At 36.0% G+C, this 16,236-nt stretch overlaps 1 protein-coding gene across 4 annotated transcripts in view; it reads left to right on the top strand.

Moving 5' to 3' along the window:
- The window catches only part of ROCK2 (Rho associated coiled-coil containing protein kinase 2), a 107,734-nt gene that overhangs the window by 49,776 nt on the left and 41,722 nt on the right, over positions 1–16,236 (top strand). For all 4 annotated transcript variants that reach the window (XM_040059460.2, XM_058419968.1, XM_040059457.2 and 1 more), the window contains exons 3-6: positions 364–464; positions 6,552–6,689; positions 9,280–9,540; positions 15,206–15,350. In XM_040059460.2, the coding sequence (XP_039915394.2) occupies positions 364–464; positions 6,552–6,689; positions 9,280–9,540; positions 15,206–15,350 (645 nt within the window). The remainder of the gene's footprint in view (positions 1–363; positions 465–6,551; positions 6,690–9,279; positions 9,541–15,205; positions 15,351–16,236) is intronic.

Raw genomic sequence — 16,236 nt, 5'->3', positions numbered from 1 at the left:
ATTATCACTGGAGTGTCAGTGGATCCTGGGAGTGCAGCGGGCAGCAAGGTATAATTGAAAATTCCAGTTGGGCATCTCTGGCTCTCTTCATTACCAGAGTTTTCCCATAAGCTTGTGAGTGATTATTAGAGGTGTGAAATGAGAATCAGCAAAATATGAAAGTTGTTACAGCTAAAGGTAGAGGGTCAATGGTTTCCAAAGCATAATGAAAGGGGATATTAATAGTGACTACAGATTTCAAGAATTACCAAGAAGGCTCTAAACATTTGAATAAAAATAGCTTATTTTTACTCTAAATGAATAGCTAAAATTCTGTATTCTGTAATATATGCATTAGCACAACTTCTGTTTGATTTGTTTCAGATGAGAAGATTGTGGAAAAAATCCGAGCTTTACAAATGAAAGCTGAAGACTATGATGTTGTTAAGGTGATTGGTAGAGGAGCTTTTGGAGAAGTGCAGCTGGTAAGAATGTTATGATGTAAAGTTTAGACAGATTAACCTCTTTAGCCAAAACTTTCCTCAATCTTCATGTTTTATATTTAAAAATTCATTCTTAAAAAGAACAAGTGTAATTTTCATTGTGTTGAGAGTTTGTTTCTGTGCACGGTAAACAGTAAATCTGAGTATAAAATGTGATGGATAGGAAGGGAACAACTTAGGAATGTTGTCTATTCTTTGATCAAAATCAAAAAGGCAGTTCATGGCAATTCTAAATCTTTTTGGCCACAAATGTCACTTTATAATAATACTTGAAACCTTCTACAAAAGAACAGGCGAACACTGTGACAAAAGATTGTAGCATTGTTCTTATAATTGTGATGCTTGCATTGTATTTTAAGTGACATGACTCTCAGAATTTTTAAAAGATTCTTTTCTTAACATTGTCCCCTTGACATTGCATGCAATATAATATCTAAAGTATGAATGGGATTACTTTCAAAATTTCTATTGCAGAGAAATTCTGTTGTAAAAAATGGTAATCAAACTACAAAAAGTAACTTGGTGTATTATTACATGTAGTCTCATTTTCATTTAAATTTGATTTTTCCGGGACTTCCAAGTCCTACTGTCTGAGAAGTGGCACAGAAATGTGAACATATGTATAAGATGAATTGATGTGTCAGTTCTGAAATAAGCATTGGTTGTAAGTGCCGGACAGAATCTAGAATGAAAACATTAGGGACAAGTTATCATGAGCTAACAGATAACTTTACACCAACTGATCCATGGTAGTATTCTGTGTGAGTATTTTTAGAGGAAGAGAGTTATGAAGCAAGTCAATGGAAAGGGGAGCATCTATTTTGCTGCAATTGAAGCTTGTTATCTTGTTACCACAAGGTGACAATAATTACCCTTTTGTTTTAGTTGTTGACCTGGAACTGGCATTTTACTGCTTTGTGGTAACTTTGCACTAGGAAGCTAGGAAAATCATACTGTCTTGTAATGTATAACCATTTTGGAAAATATAAAGATGTGTTGGAGTTTTGTTGAGGAATGTGGCAAAATCTAAGGTGTGAAGGGCTTATAGGAGGTACACAGTGTATAATGGCAATAAATTTACGATCCATTTGTAAAATTCTTTGTATTTTGTATTTTCCGTGTTAGTTTGGCTGAAATTTGTTGGAACTGGAAAAAAACCCTCTGATTAGCCTAATATTATTTGCATGACTCATGGGTAATTTTCAAATTTAGATGTGATTAGTACGGCAGATAGCAACATCTAATCAGCAGTTTTTATTAATCTATGTAATTTTTTAAGACAACTTCACCCAAGTCTAGTAACATGAGAATGTAGCACCCTCTTCCTTATTTCTCTCAGCATCATTTACACTTTGGTTTTGTCCAGAAGAGTGAATGAAGCATGGAGTGGAGCAGTTCCAAAAATCCTCATTTTCTAGCAAGACTTTAAAGAATCATTATGTATATTTATATGATTTTATATCCTTGTAGGCAAGAAATTAAAACAAAACCTTAAGCAGAACCTTACTTTCTTGTGAAGGGGGTGCTGCAGGGTGTTTGTCTACTCCATGTCTTTTCAATGACAGTCACATCAAATGGTTCATTTTAAAGTCTTCTATTAGACATTTGTATCTTTACATTAATCCACAGGGAGCAGTGAACAGAGATGCTCCTTATGCACTGGCATGTGAAGTCAGTGAAAAATCAAGTTGTAAGGAGCAGAGTTTCTTGTCCATTTGTTGAGGGGGTAGGAGATGAAAAAGAGCAAGTCTCAGTAACAGAAGTAATGTGCCATTTTTAGATGTCAACTCATATATTTTCTAGAAGAACCCAAGAGAATTATTATATTTTTGATGTGCTTCAAGAATTAAAACACGTTGTTTTCATGTGTGTATTTCTTAAGAACAGAGGGTTTTTTCCTAAATGATTTTTATTTTCTTTTTAACGTTTCATTTCAGATAGAAGGTCCTGATTTGTTCATTAATTCACCATGTCATACACAATTTAAATTTTTAAGAGTTGATTTTTTCGTGGTGTATACACTGCAGTTGGGCACTTTGTGGGATCTGAAGACAAACTTTATTTTTCATTTGCCTGACCATTAAAATGTAATGACAAAATGCCTAGTAACCTGGTCATACAATAATGGGGTTTGACTTGCATTGCTGTCATGGGGGTTTTTTTAATCTTTAATAAGCCCTTCAAAAAACCAAGAATCCTTGGTATTGGAAAGAAACTTCTGTGTGTTTATATAGAGCTCTTCTATACTTCATGTCAATTTTAAAGAACATTTTTTCTGGAGAGTAAAAACACAAGTAGAAATCATAATGTTAGGAGGTCTTACAGCTGAAAAGCAGTTGGCTAGTAAATACAGCTGCAGATCTGAACTAATATTAGCTGGTGATGTGGACATACATACCTCAATTTTTTGCCTCACAAGGTATGGTACAAGTTTAAACTATTGAGCTAAGCTCTATCTATTTCTACTCCATTCAAAATGTTAACACCACTGTTGCAGATGATGGACGTGCGGTAATGAAAATATTTTGCAACACTTTTTGTGATCAAAATAGAAATTTGCTTCAATGGGGATTAAATACAGAAAGAACCATAAATAAAACATTAGTTAAATTAATTACTGTTGTGTTATCGGTATGTGTTATTGTGCATAAGAATTGTAGCACAAATATTTATTTTATGTTTCTAATGATTATATTAGTATGCTCATTTTTTGGCTTGTAATGTTTGCAGCGTAAAATAGTCGGCTATGACCTCTTTCATTTTGTTTTCCCTTCGTCTTCTGCTCCAGTATAGCATTTTCTTGCTAAAGAAGTGATGTGAAGCAATCAGTTTTCCAGATTCTGTCAAGAAAGTGAAGCACATTCTCTACTGTTGTGTCTTGCAGCTAGATTTTTTTTTTTTTTAAGGCTTGATTTTTCTTCCTCTCCCCTCAAAAAAATTTAAAAAATAGTCCAGTTAAAGAGAGATCAGATGACTCTGGTCTGAGCATCTGACTGTGGTGGAGAAACAATTTCCTTATAAATCCAGAAGTATTAAACACCACACTTGTGCTCTGGTGTCTGGTTTTGCTGGGTCTGTAGTGATGAGAAAAGCGAAGAAAGTGATTGCCAGCTGCCAGATCACTTCTTCTCTTACACAGTGCCATGAATAAAAGTGACTGGTGTCTAGCGCAGACAGAAAAATTGAATTATGGTGCTTAATTTGTTACTTCTGGTTTATGCAGAAACAGTTACTTATGAAAGCACATCCTGAGTTCCTCTTGTTTATTTTCACTTGTGGAAAATCCTCTTGGTTTGAAATTTATCCTTAGCTCCTTCTCCCAGGTCTAACCATGAAGGACTGCAATGTTGCAGTGGCACAGCAGACTGACCTGCTCACGTGCTGGAAGAGAAAACTAAAGCAAAGTTAACACTTCCTTGTGCTTGTGTGCTACAGGATGGTCTGGGTGACAGTCTTTACTGTCTGATTTCTTAGTGTTGCAAACCAGGAGTTGTCATGGCCTGCATAAACAGATGCTGGTTTATTTTTCTTCATTAAGTGCTTTGTTAATTAGGTTTAATTTCTCATCCACTGCTGATGTACAGTTCTGAAGTAGAGCAGATGAAGCAGTCACGTTTTATTAGCTGACAATTTGATACCCTATTTGTAGTCGTTTCTTATGGCTTTATCAAGTGCTTTATGATACCTGTAATTATTCAAGCCTTAGAGTTCATTTCAAAACTCCACTCTAGGATCATCATTTTTTCAAAATGAAGGTAGCATTACCAATAGTATGTACTAAATCTGATAAAACTTCAAATGGATGTGTTATTTTCTTTGTGTACCGATTGTCTTCCCATGTGAATGTTGGGGAAATTATGGATGTATTTTGTTTATTGAAAGTATTAGATTGTTGAAGCAGAGTAGAGTGAAATTCTTTTTTCTTAATGCATTATCATGAGTTAAACAAGGCCATGTTACTCAGTGCTAATGGCATGAAGGGATTTTCCTACCTATTTTGAGAGTTCCTCTGGTGAGCTACAGTTTAAATTTGGCAGTTCATTTTAACAGTTGGAAGAAATTGAAACGTCATCACAGTTTAATACACGAATAATCTGCTGTATGAGCCAATATCTGTATATACAAATATAGCTCTGAGTAAAGAGCACAGTGACTAGCAGCTCAAAAGGCTGTCTCCAGGGGCCATGGTGCTGATAGGAGGAATGTCAGCGGTAGGTCTGCTCACCTGCAAGGTGTGCCAAGGCACACTCAGTCTCTGGGTGTGCCAGTATTCTTGTTATTGCTTTGGTTTTGTACAGAGAAAGAGCCTATCTTGAAATTTTCTCAAGAAATCATTTAGGCAATAACCCATTGGCACTATTTAGAGAGGTGTACAGACTGATTTTGGGTTCCCCACCTCTTTTACTTTGCCTCTCCACTCAGGTGTGCTGACTTCAAAGAATTTTTTTCTCCAAGTCATGGGAAACAGTTGTTTTTCTAAATGCAGGCAGATACTTTGACTGCACCTAGGTGAGAGTACACAGCGACTTTAGAAATTGTAAGCTACTAAATACATTGCAGAGCTTCAATGTGAAGTTTCACAGAAAATGCATCTTCGATTAAACAATATCTTTTTGAGGTTTCTGGTCTTTGTGTTTCTTCTGGTTTTGGGCAGGATTACAAAAGCTCTACTAGTTTCTGGTGTACCACCAAGTCTTTGGAAATAATCCCATGTGGGATTAGTAAATGGGAAGAAGTTAGTTTTCAAAATAGTTTTAGGTCACCTTCACTAACTGACTAATTAATGTCCTAAAATATGCTTACAGAGTTGTTAATGCACATAGATACCATGGTTTTGTTTTGGTGTTAGGTTGGAGGTTTTTTAATCTAATTGTAGAGAAGGTTGGTTGTTAGTGTTGAACTATGCAAGATACTAATAATAAAATCGTTGCCCCTATATCTTGAAGGCAAAAAGCCCCAATCTCCAGAACAGCAACTCCTTAAATAATCCTCTTTCTGCCCATGTTCTTGCTTTTTCCAAGATTACCCTTTCCACCTGATGCTTCTTCTATCCCTTCAGCAATATTAATTTTTACAGCTCCTCAGGAGCAGGAGACTGATGCTCTCAGATTGTAGACCAAATAGGTGCCTCTCTGAAGCTTTGCTCTGCAGATGTCATGGACCTGCATCTACAGCTGTTCAGAGGAGCCTATTAAACATCTTTCAAGTAGCATACTTAAACTCAGATGTTGTGCAAAACTAAGAAGTTAGGAGATCTGCTTTATTTACTAGATGTGAGAGGTTTTAAATGCACCAGAAAATCATAACTTCAGTTTCTGGTGTATTTCACAATTTTCATGACTCAATTTCACAAACTAGTCTGCTAAATTTTTTATTTTAACAGGAAAAAATATGCAGAAACTTAAGGTCCTGATGACTCAGACTTCTTACAGCTGAATAGTTCTCACCTTGATTTCTGTAAAAAACACTCAAGAATGTCAAAAACCTGTTCCTTTAATAGTTTTTTCATAAAATAGGATGTCTATTATTAATTAGTTGCGTAATGACTGCAGTGTGCAATTTGAGGATTTGGTTTCTTGTCTGAATTCAGATAAAGTTTTCAAAACAGTTTTCATATTTTGTTATAAAAGCTTTGATTCCTGTTTTCGAACAAGATTTATTGTATTAATTTTGCACCATTTAAAGTGAATTTAAGAACTTTCTAGGAAAATAAATAGGAGCAGTCATGTTTTGATGTAAAATAAAAATTGACAAAGGCTGAAGCAGACTGCACACCCAGTTTCTAACACGAATGAATTCAATGGCTAGACAGTGTTCAGAATAAGAAAATAAAGGCAGAGTTAGACTTTATTTCCTGCTATGGTGGGATTTTTTTAGCAGCTGTTAAACTTTTCTTTTTAGGTTTGGAAGTACTCAAATCCTTACCGTGTAGAAAACTGGATGTATGAAAACCTGGAGGCATCGCGTCACAGAAAGCAGTTTGCACATAGCAGAAACATACTATGATCATACTCAGGTTTTTAACAAGGTATTTTAAAAAGGTTGATTCTCTTCTTTCTCAACCAACAGGTTCGCCATAAAATGACACAGAAGGTTTATGCAATGAAGCTACTTAGTAAATTTGAAATGATCAAGAGATCAGATTCAGCCTTTTTCTGGGAAGAAAGAGATATCATGGCCTTCGCCAACAGCCCATGGGTGGTTCAGGTAAGAAACATATATAAAAGTAAAATAATAACAACAGCAGTAGTAACGATGCTGATGCCATAAATACTTCCAAGTCTTGAGCTGCCTTTGAATTTACATTGAAACTCAAATCAAGGTTTAGGTTCAGATTTTTACTTTTAAAACATACATTTGTACAGCAATTTCACTAAGTTTTGTATATTCGGCTGTGTTAAAAAGTATATTAATTTGCATTTCAGTCACTACAAATGCATCATAAAACGGAATTAAATAGATTTTTTTAAAATGCTTATGTAATTATTTGGAATTATTTTGGAAGTTATCTTTCCAACTGTGAAAAATTCTGTATAGGAATGTAGAAACAAATGTGATTGGTATTTCCAGTCTTTCCTCATGATGCAGACAGTTGATCACAGGCAAATGGCATTAAGAGTGCTTTAAATAGTCACTCCTTTCAGCTGCAGTTTGATATATGGATGAGTGTGCAGTCCTGGTCTCCTGCAAGACAAGGGGCTGTAGCAGTGGTTTCCTTGAAACTATCTTCTCGTAGTGGTCAGTTCTGAGCATCAGAACTCAGCATATCCAAGTAATGGAGAGTTGACTTCTTCATCTGATCTTCAACACCGTCACTCACAGCTATCTCGTGACATGTGTCATCAAAACGATGTAGTGTGAATTATGCCATTGGGGACAATCAGTACTGATTATTGCCATTTGTTGTAACTGGTAAATTGCATCAGTTAACAAGAGGAGTAGTGAAAGTGTGTGCTTGGAGAAACTGTTAGTCCTTAATTTTTTTAAATAATTAATTTAAATGCTGTCATATATATTGCCATGCTTCTGTATATTTAATAAAACTGGCTTTAAGCTTTCCATATATTTTTCATAACACTTTACCTCGTGTACAAAGATGTTTTGTTCTTTGGGCATATTTTGTGCTCGTGCCTATATTCAGCAGAAATACTTAAATAGATGATTTTTTTATTTGGTTCTTTGTTCTAGTAACAGTAATTGTCAGGAACTATTTTTCACATGCAGTTGAAAGTAACAAGAAATGCATGACGTGGATTTTCAAAGGAAACTGTCACAAGTGGGATATTAATATGTGTATGCATTTGTAAATAGCAAATGAACTAAAGTGTAGTTGCAATTGTGCCTTCTATGATTAACTGTATTAGTGTGATATATTTAGGTGATGTGGTCCAGTGGGGTAGGACATCGAGCTGGTTTGAAGAAAATATAGGTCCTGTTCTGATCGAGAAACTGGGACAGATGACACTGCTTCTCTCTGTCTAGTTTTTAGTGTGAAAAACAAATTAAACAAGAGCCCTAGATAGTTGGGGTTTTTTAATGAAATCCCTTGAGGGCAATAACAAAAGTGCTGTATAAAGACAAAGTGCTGTTATTTATTGTTATATTAATATCTCTATGTATGACAAAATAGATTATTTTGAATCTTCATTTGGATTTTAATGACCCTATGAATTATCATACTATATATTGCATATATTATCCATTTGTGCAAACAAATACAATGCAACATATATGTATTAAAATATATATTTCTAATCTAGGTCTTCAGTCACTAGTTACACAAGTAATTTTAATCTGAAGCTCGAGTCTCCAAAATAACATACCTGCCTTGCATGGTTCCTCATCCTCCACAGTCTCCCTGATTCTGACTTCATCCTTTCCACACATCCTATTTTACAATTGCCTTTTGATTTTGTGTGTGTAATTTAAAGATGTGACTGATTTTAGTTTTTAAGGTAAGGCAATATTCCCTGAGGAAAAAGGTGAGACTTTCAGAGACCTTTTCACTACAGTCATTGAACATTTAATAGTAATGCTTTCTGCTGGACTGGGCTATTTTCAGACCTGGTTGTCACCGAGTGGAGTCTCTAAAACTTCAGCAGTCTAGGTCTGAAATACATTTTAAAGAGACTGAACGTACTTCCACTATCGTGCCAATAGGAAACATACCCACAGCAAGTTATACCAGGCCAGTATTTTATTGTTAAGGGCAGTTTCTTTGTATTGTGTTATAATTGTCTTCAGGAACATTTTGTTTTTATTTCTTATTTCAATATGCGTTGATTTAGACAAAGTCAGCAGTGACTTTGCAAACATGTACAGAGATACGAAATTTATAATATAGAAAATTTGGAAACAGTCTAAGATGCTGCTCACTATTGAGTTATTTTCAAATCAGAACATGGTGATTCCTGTTTCAGATTTGATACTTTGCATTTTGACTCAGTGATACTTCTTAATTTCAAGAAACATGGAGATAGATAGATAGATAGATAGATAGATAGATAGATAGATAGATAGACAGATAGATAGGTGGATGGATGCCTATAGTATTTAAATAATACATACAGGAAATACTTTTTACTTTCTCAAAAATTGTAATGAGGGAGAACTGAGTTCAGTAAATTTCAAGGTAGTCTTATAATTAATAGAAAAATGTATATTTTATGCATAATAAAAATAATCTTGGAAACATATTTTCAGGTTTAATGAAACTTCAAGATTAAGATTATTCTTTTTCCTAGCTGTATGAAAAGTAACTGCATTTTTTTCCTTCCTTTTTTTTTAAATGTTGCAGCTATTTTGTGCCTTTCAAGATGACAAATATTTGTACATGGTAATGGAATACATGCCAGGTGGAGATCTTGTAAACCTTATGAGCAACTACGATGTGCCTGAGAAATGGGCCAAGTTCTACACAGCTGAAGTTGTTCTTGCTCTTGATGCAATTCACTCCATGGGCTTGATACACAGAGATGTGAAGCCTGACAATATGCTTTTAGATAAGTATGGGCATCTGAAGCTGGCAGATTTTGGCACTTGCATGAAAATGGATGAAGTAAGTATGCAACTGAATAATTTACCATCTATTAAGCTGTACTTCTAAATTACATTCATACTTAAGGTTATTTTCTTATGATGTATAATACCCAAAGGAATATTCATCAAATGATCTACTTGGTTAGAAAGCTGTTTCTTGTTTCCAACTTTTAAATATAAGAGTACTTTAAATAGTGTAACCTTTTCTGTTATAAACTGTTCTCTCACACGGAAGAAGGATGTAAACTTACTTTTTGCTATTTTTGAAAGCATGTGCATTTATGAATTTCTGAGGTACATTTTTTTTTGCCAAATGTTTGAAAAGCTTGCAAGATAACTCTTAGTTTCAGCATTTATAACCTTGGAAGAGTTCATAAGCTGACATTTTTTTGTAAATGAAATTATTTAGGCAAGACACATTCCATGTGGTTTTTTTCCTGTATCTAATTGTTCTCATAGCATCCTCTAGTGGTCATTCAAATGAGGTCACAGTACGGCAGCAATGGTATGTGATATATTAATGAAAATCTGTTAGTTATTTGTCAGGATGCCAGGATTTCAATTAAAATGACTTAATTGTCCAGATTTAGCCATGTACAGCCAAGTACAGTTTTCTACTGAGTTTATAGAAGATTATTTTTAACAGGATGCTTTATATTATTATAAAAACTTGAAAATAAAACTACCTTTTGTAGTTTGCACTCTTAGAATCTTGCCTGACAGACAGTGTTATGCTGTAATTTACAGAATTTACTCTTCCTATGAAAAACTATATATTCTTCCTATGAAAAACTCTAACAGATTATAACATATACAAAAAAAACCCCCTGTATATGAATGTGTGTTATGATTTACCTGGTCTTTAAAAGTTTTCTATAGTAGTGTTGGCAAGGGTGATTCTTTTAAGCTTACTTGCTTTTATGTTTTGGGTTTTTTTTCTGTATTGTTTAGGCAGTGTTTGATATAATTTCTGCTATCTACTTAATTTGTATTAGCATCATTAAGTTGTTATCTCTTCAGCAGTATCCAGAAGTATTGTGTCTGTTTACGGTGGGCTTTTTCACATGATAATATATGAACTTCATCATTGTCCTACTGCAGCACTTTATTGAAGTTCACTCTATTCAGTTTTGTAGTTGTTAGTCTAAAGGCAGAGATAATATTTACCTCCATTTTGTTGATTTACTTGCCTGTATTTTAGGGGACAGCATTTACTTTACTTGAAAAAATCAAAAGTAATCTTGGTCTCCTAATTAAAAATAGACTCTTAGTCTATTTTTAAGGACTGAATTTTAATACAGTCCTTAAAAATATTAATATTTGTTTTGAGTCAGTAGATTGTATTGTCTTACGGGAATCTGTTGTTTGTTGGAAGTGACAACAAAAAAGCATCAAAAAAGCTCACAATATAAACCTACCAAAAGTAAGGTGATCCTCTGTGCTGTTTTAGGGACCCCAGAAAGGGTGGACCTATGCCTTTTACTTTTTTTCTTTTTCACTGCTATTGTTAAAAGAATGGAATACTAAAATGTGGATGATGGTACTGTAAATGTGAAATGCATCCGTGTTTCTTGTAAAAAGTTACAGAGCTCCACTTTAGGCTGGGCATCATCAATGGACCGGTGTTCTCCTAGAGAAGTTAATTTTCTAAAAGATTGTATTTTAAGTTTTTTGTGTTTCTCAGACTCAATGGAATGGCAAGAATTTTTTCTACAGGAAGCTTTAGAAGTTGAGAGGTTCTGGATTGTCTCCAAATCTCATGCTACTTCTTACAAAACATGAACACATCCCAGCTGTGTAAATATAATATTGGTGTTGGCAGACTGATTTGTAGAAAATATATGCTTACCCTATACTTACTTGTTTTTTGGATTTGGATCTCTTTTAGCAGTTGTGAGCATTAGCATCTTCCTTGTGCTCTTGCGAGCCCAGGAAAATTTTGCTGCAATTTGTTGAGAGAGTTTTCTGACCTTAATTGGTTCAGTGTTTGCTTTAGTCAGCCAGGCCAGAACAGACACTTGCCGCTGAGTTTCTTCTTATCATTTTCTGAAAAGAGTTGCTAAGTGTTTTAGTGATCTTTTCCAGCATAAAAGGAACTGTTCTGTTTATGTAATTCAGTTGTCATAATTGGGGATTTGTGGTCTTGATTTTCATTGCTTGTTTTTGGTTTTTTGTTTGCTTTTTTTTTTTTTTTTTTTTTTTTTTAATTAGTTATCTTTTTTAAAATCTGCAACAAAGTGAGTATTTCTGCTGTTGAATAAAGAATGGAGTTAGAGTCAAAAATTTAGTAGGAATCGTGGTTCCCTTTTTTGGTATTTAGGTATGATAAGATAGACCAGGGCAGGGTTCACCAGTCTCTGTCTGATTCTCAGGTGTTGTGTAAGAAACTAAACAGCAGTTGGCTTTGGTAGGTACTGTAGGGCTAGGAGGGCACAGCACTGTCCTGTGCTAACTGAGCTTTCAGCAGCACAGATTCAGAGTGTCTGTTCAAAAAGATGTGACCAAAAGAAGGGATGTTTGCCCTTGGGATTATTGCCTCTGCCCAGGCAGTTCAGTTGAAAGAAGCAGCAAGTTCCGCTTTTTGGAAGGCACCTTCTTTCTCATTGAAGGCTTTCCAGTGAAGAGGGCTCTGCTGGATCCTTCCTGCCTCTGTGCATTGTCTGCTGTTAACACAGCAGACCTGTGGGGTTCTACACAAACACCTTCCAGCTCTTGTTCACTGGAAGGAACATCCTCAGGGAGTGAAAGCCTGATTGTCAGCCTTGGTTCAAAACAGCAAGTCCTTCAGGTTTGATGGAGATCCTTCCGAAGATGAAACCTGAATTGCTCTGTCTTCAGCAATATAATAATGCTGAGTGGTGCTGGGACACACTACAGGAAGCCTCACCTCCAGGTTGTCAGGAGCTGCAAGAACATTGCTGGACAGCCAATTTTTTAAAACTGTGCACTGTACATCTCTCACATAGCTGCAGGAGATGAGTTCCAAGGTCTACCTTGATCTTTTGAGGTGATGAGAAAAGTTTCAGGTTAAACACTGGCCTGAGACCCCCAACAGGAAGCTTTTACATGGTAACTGTTATAGTAAGTGTGCTACTCAGGCTTAGTGTTTGAAACACAGGAGTAACACATTGCCCAAAGGAAACAGCACCATTTAAGTCTCTTCAGAATGTAGGCACTGCCAAGGTGCTCTATACTGGCCAGAGAACATGTCCCTGTTTACTCAGCTTTTATGCCAGAGTTCACAGTCTGACTGTGGTATTAAAGGTACCCAGTACTTAAAAATACATACAGAACAACACCCAAGTTCTTTGAAAGAAGTGTATAAATGAGCAGAACAGAAATCTGGGAATTTTATATTCAGGTAATAATGGGCCAACCTCCCCAGGGACATGGTGGAATCCCCATTTTGTGATGCAGTCCCACAGGGTGCTAGATAATTTTATATCAGCTCCTTTTCCTGTGACCGGTTGAATCAGATGATCTTTCAGTTCCCTTCCAAGCCAGGCTGTTCTGTGATCTGCAAATGCAGGTTAGTTCCTGAGACAGAAGGTAGAGTTTTATGGGGAAAAAGTACAACCAGCTCCATGCACTTCAGAGAGCTATGCTCCATTGAACCTGGTGTTAGCAATGCAGCTGTTCAATTTTTGGCACCTTGTCTGAAAAGTTAAAGTGTTACTGCATGGTTTTCTTTAGTATCTGTAACTGTTGAAGAGACTATCCTTGTTGCTGAATACCAGTTATCAGACTTGTGTAGGTCTGGCTGGGTTTTAGCACAGCCTTTGCTTTGTTTGTTTAGGACTTCAGAAAATATCAACATGTGTAACATATTAGAAAGTATTCTTGCTTTAGTGTATTAATTATAGAGGGAGCAGAAATAGGATGTTTTTAAGTGCTTAGGTGTCAAGGTGGAGAGGCTGTGACTGGAGCGGCAGACTTCAGAGAACTCTTTCAGAACTGTTCTGGTGACTTGGTTTTTAAAGAATCTCTTTACCCAGGGAGGGATTCAGGTGGCTTCAACCAGACTTGACTGAGCAAAAATTCAGACTTTCCCTTGTTGTAATTTTGTATTTGGATAAGGAAGAAATAGATACACACCAGTGCTGGAGCCTCATTGAGTTGCCACAGTCCTACTGGATGAGCAGAACCACGTAACCCTAGAGCAATTCCCCCCGTGCTCAAAGCAAAGAGAGGCTTAGGCTTCAGAGGAGACGTGCAGGTTAGTGCACAGAGTGCTGTGACAAGCAGGATATTCAAATAGGGGTTCCTTGCCAGGTGCTAGATCCATTTTCAAATGCTCTCAACTTTAGATTTCTGTAGTCCTTGAGCTTTAGTTTATTTTGCAGTGTTAAAATGTGTTTGCCTGTATTTTTCTTTGTCCAGTGGATGCAATAGGTCTTCTGGAAGGAGCTAACTTCATTTTTTTATCCCAGCAGGAATAAGTTATGTGCTATCTCATTCAGTATAGAAGGCAAAATTTTACCTGCTCTTCATTCTGGAACTGAGTAGTTAAAATTTGTTTAGGTTTCAGTTTTAGAATGGCATCACAAAAGATAGGCATTTTCCAGGAGGACATTTGAAGTACTCCATAGTCTCTACAGTATTTAGTCAACCCTTCAGTTTTGCCTGCTGGTTCATGACTTTCTGGATCCTGTTTTAATACAGAATCAAAAGTTTTTCACAGTTCATATTGTGTATGAAAAGGAATATTGTAATGTGGTGTCTAAATTTTGTGTATCAGTACAGTCCTCAGAATGAAATGTTTCTCTTATTTTCTTTAAATATGTATTTTTAACCTAGTTGTTGCTAATAATATTCTGTATTAATATTCAGAATTCATATGTATTGCCATTCATGCTGATGGCAAAATGCACCAAGAACCTTTGTAAAACAATGTAGATAAATCTTCAGATTGGCAAACAGAATAAAAAATGAGTTTATTTTTCTCTAACTTCATCCAGGATTTAATTTCATTCATCCATCTGGTTTCTCAGGAGTGAATTTCATCAAAGGAAACAAGACTTCTAACTCTGAATTAGAAATATGGCAGAGCTGACTGATGATTCTGCATCACTTAGTCCCTACATTTTTAGTTTCTCTGTGTAAAGCACAGGATAAGGAATCATTTCATTGATACAACTGTGGTAATATGTTAATTAAAAAATAGGTTTTTTTATAAAGGAAGCTTTGCTATTCTTTAAAAATAGCTTCTCCTTTTATTCTTCTTCCTATCTTTAAACAAAACCAAGGTGTGTCCATAAAAATTTACATCTATCTTGATTTATTGTCTGAATTAGACAAGATAGTTATGTATCTGCTTTGTAGGGCCTAGAATTCTTAACTTGTCAAAATGATTCTGAAGTTTGCCCCTGAATTCAATGAGAAAAGGAGCAGTCTGATACGGTGTGTACCTTCATATTAAAACCAATGGTAAAAATAATTAAATTGGTGAATTTTGAGAAGATGAAGTCAAGAGAAATTGGAGTAGGCAGGGGTAAGCACATTACCAAGAAATGTCATTTCAATCCATATTGCTTCTTGAATTATAGTCTTTAAAACACACTCCTCAAACCAAGTATTTTAGGCTATATTTTTTATGGTTTTCTGTCCCACTAGCAGAGGAATTGCTTAAAGAGGTGCTCAGAAGCCCCTTGAACTGAGCTGTTTGTGTTGTTGCTGTTGCACAGACAGGAATGGTGCGCTGTGACACAGCCGTGGGGACTCCCGACTACATCTCGCCCGAAGTCCTGAAATCCCAGGGGGGTGATGGTTATTATGGACGGGAATGTGACTGGTGGTCTGTAGGGGTTTTCCTTTTCGAGATGTTAGTTGGTAAGTAATGATTTCTTCTGCTAATGAGGTTGTCATTGAGTCTTCCCTGTGCCTTTAGCTGCACTTTTCCGTGTGAAGGCTGCTTGTACCTCACTAACAGCTTCTGACTTTTGGCTGATGCTGTGGCCTCATTGCTGTTCTCTCTGCTCTCTGTCACTCTGGTGCTGTGACAGCTGTTTGCGTGCTTGCTCAGTGATTAGTTCCCTGACTCGGTTCAGCTTAAAACTAATTCTTAGAATAGTTTTAACTGGGGTCAGCTACCTCACCACATTTGTGCCACCTCAGGCAGGACTGAGTTTGCAGGGACACAAGAGATGAGACAGGAATGGCAAGGGCAGGACGGTCTTTTTTTTTCTCCATTTCCACAGCACATCATTGTCTTCTGTTTAGGTCAAAGTGTAGAAGTATGGCTCGATTCTTTCTTTTGTGCTTGAGTCAGGATTTTCTAGTAAAAAAAACTGGACTGCTATGGCAACGAACATAGAATATAATCAGTTAAGGAGATGAGTCATCTGCATCTTAAAATATAGTGAGGATCAGTGTGATAGTCTGGTAGCAAAATACTGATTATGGAAGGATGGAATTGAGCATACAATTATTAAAAGTCCAAATCAGCATTTTTTCGGAATCTTGGCAGATTTGATACTTCTGGTATCCTGAGCCAGGAAAGGCACTTAAACATATGATGTGATTACTATTTCCAACTTTCAGAATTACAGCATTTTGACTTTAAGAATGTGTGGTTTATACTTAAGAGTCTCTCATGAACAATTTTAGCAGTAAATAAAATTATTCATTTCTTAAAATATTGGGCATAGCTGTTCAGAATGTTTTCTCAGCATTTCAGAGCCTCTTTTTTTTCCTCCTGGCATTTAAGAGGAAAATA

The sequence above is a fragment of the Hirundo rustica genome, chromosome 3, assembly GCF_015227805.2.
Source record: "Hirundo rustica isolate bHirRus1 chromosome 3, bHirRus1.pri.v3, whole genome shotgun sequence".
NCBI classification, from domain to species: Eukaryota; Metazoa; Chordata; class Aves; order Passeriformes; family Hirundinidae; genus Hirundo; species Hirundo rustica.
This window is presented reverse-complemented; position numbering and strand designations above follow the sequence as displayed.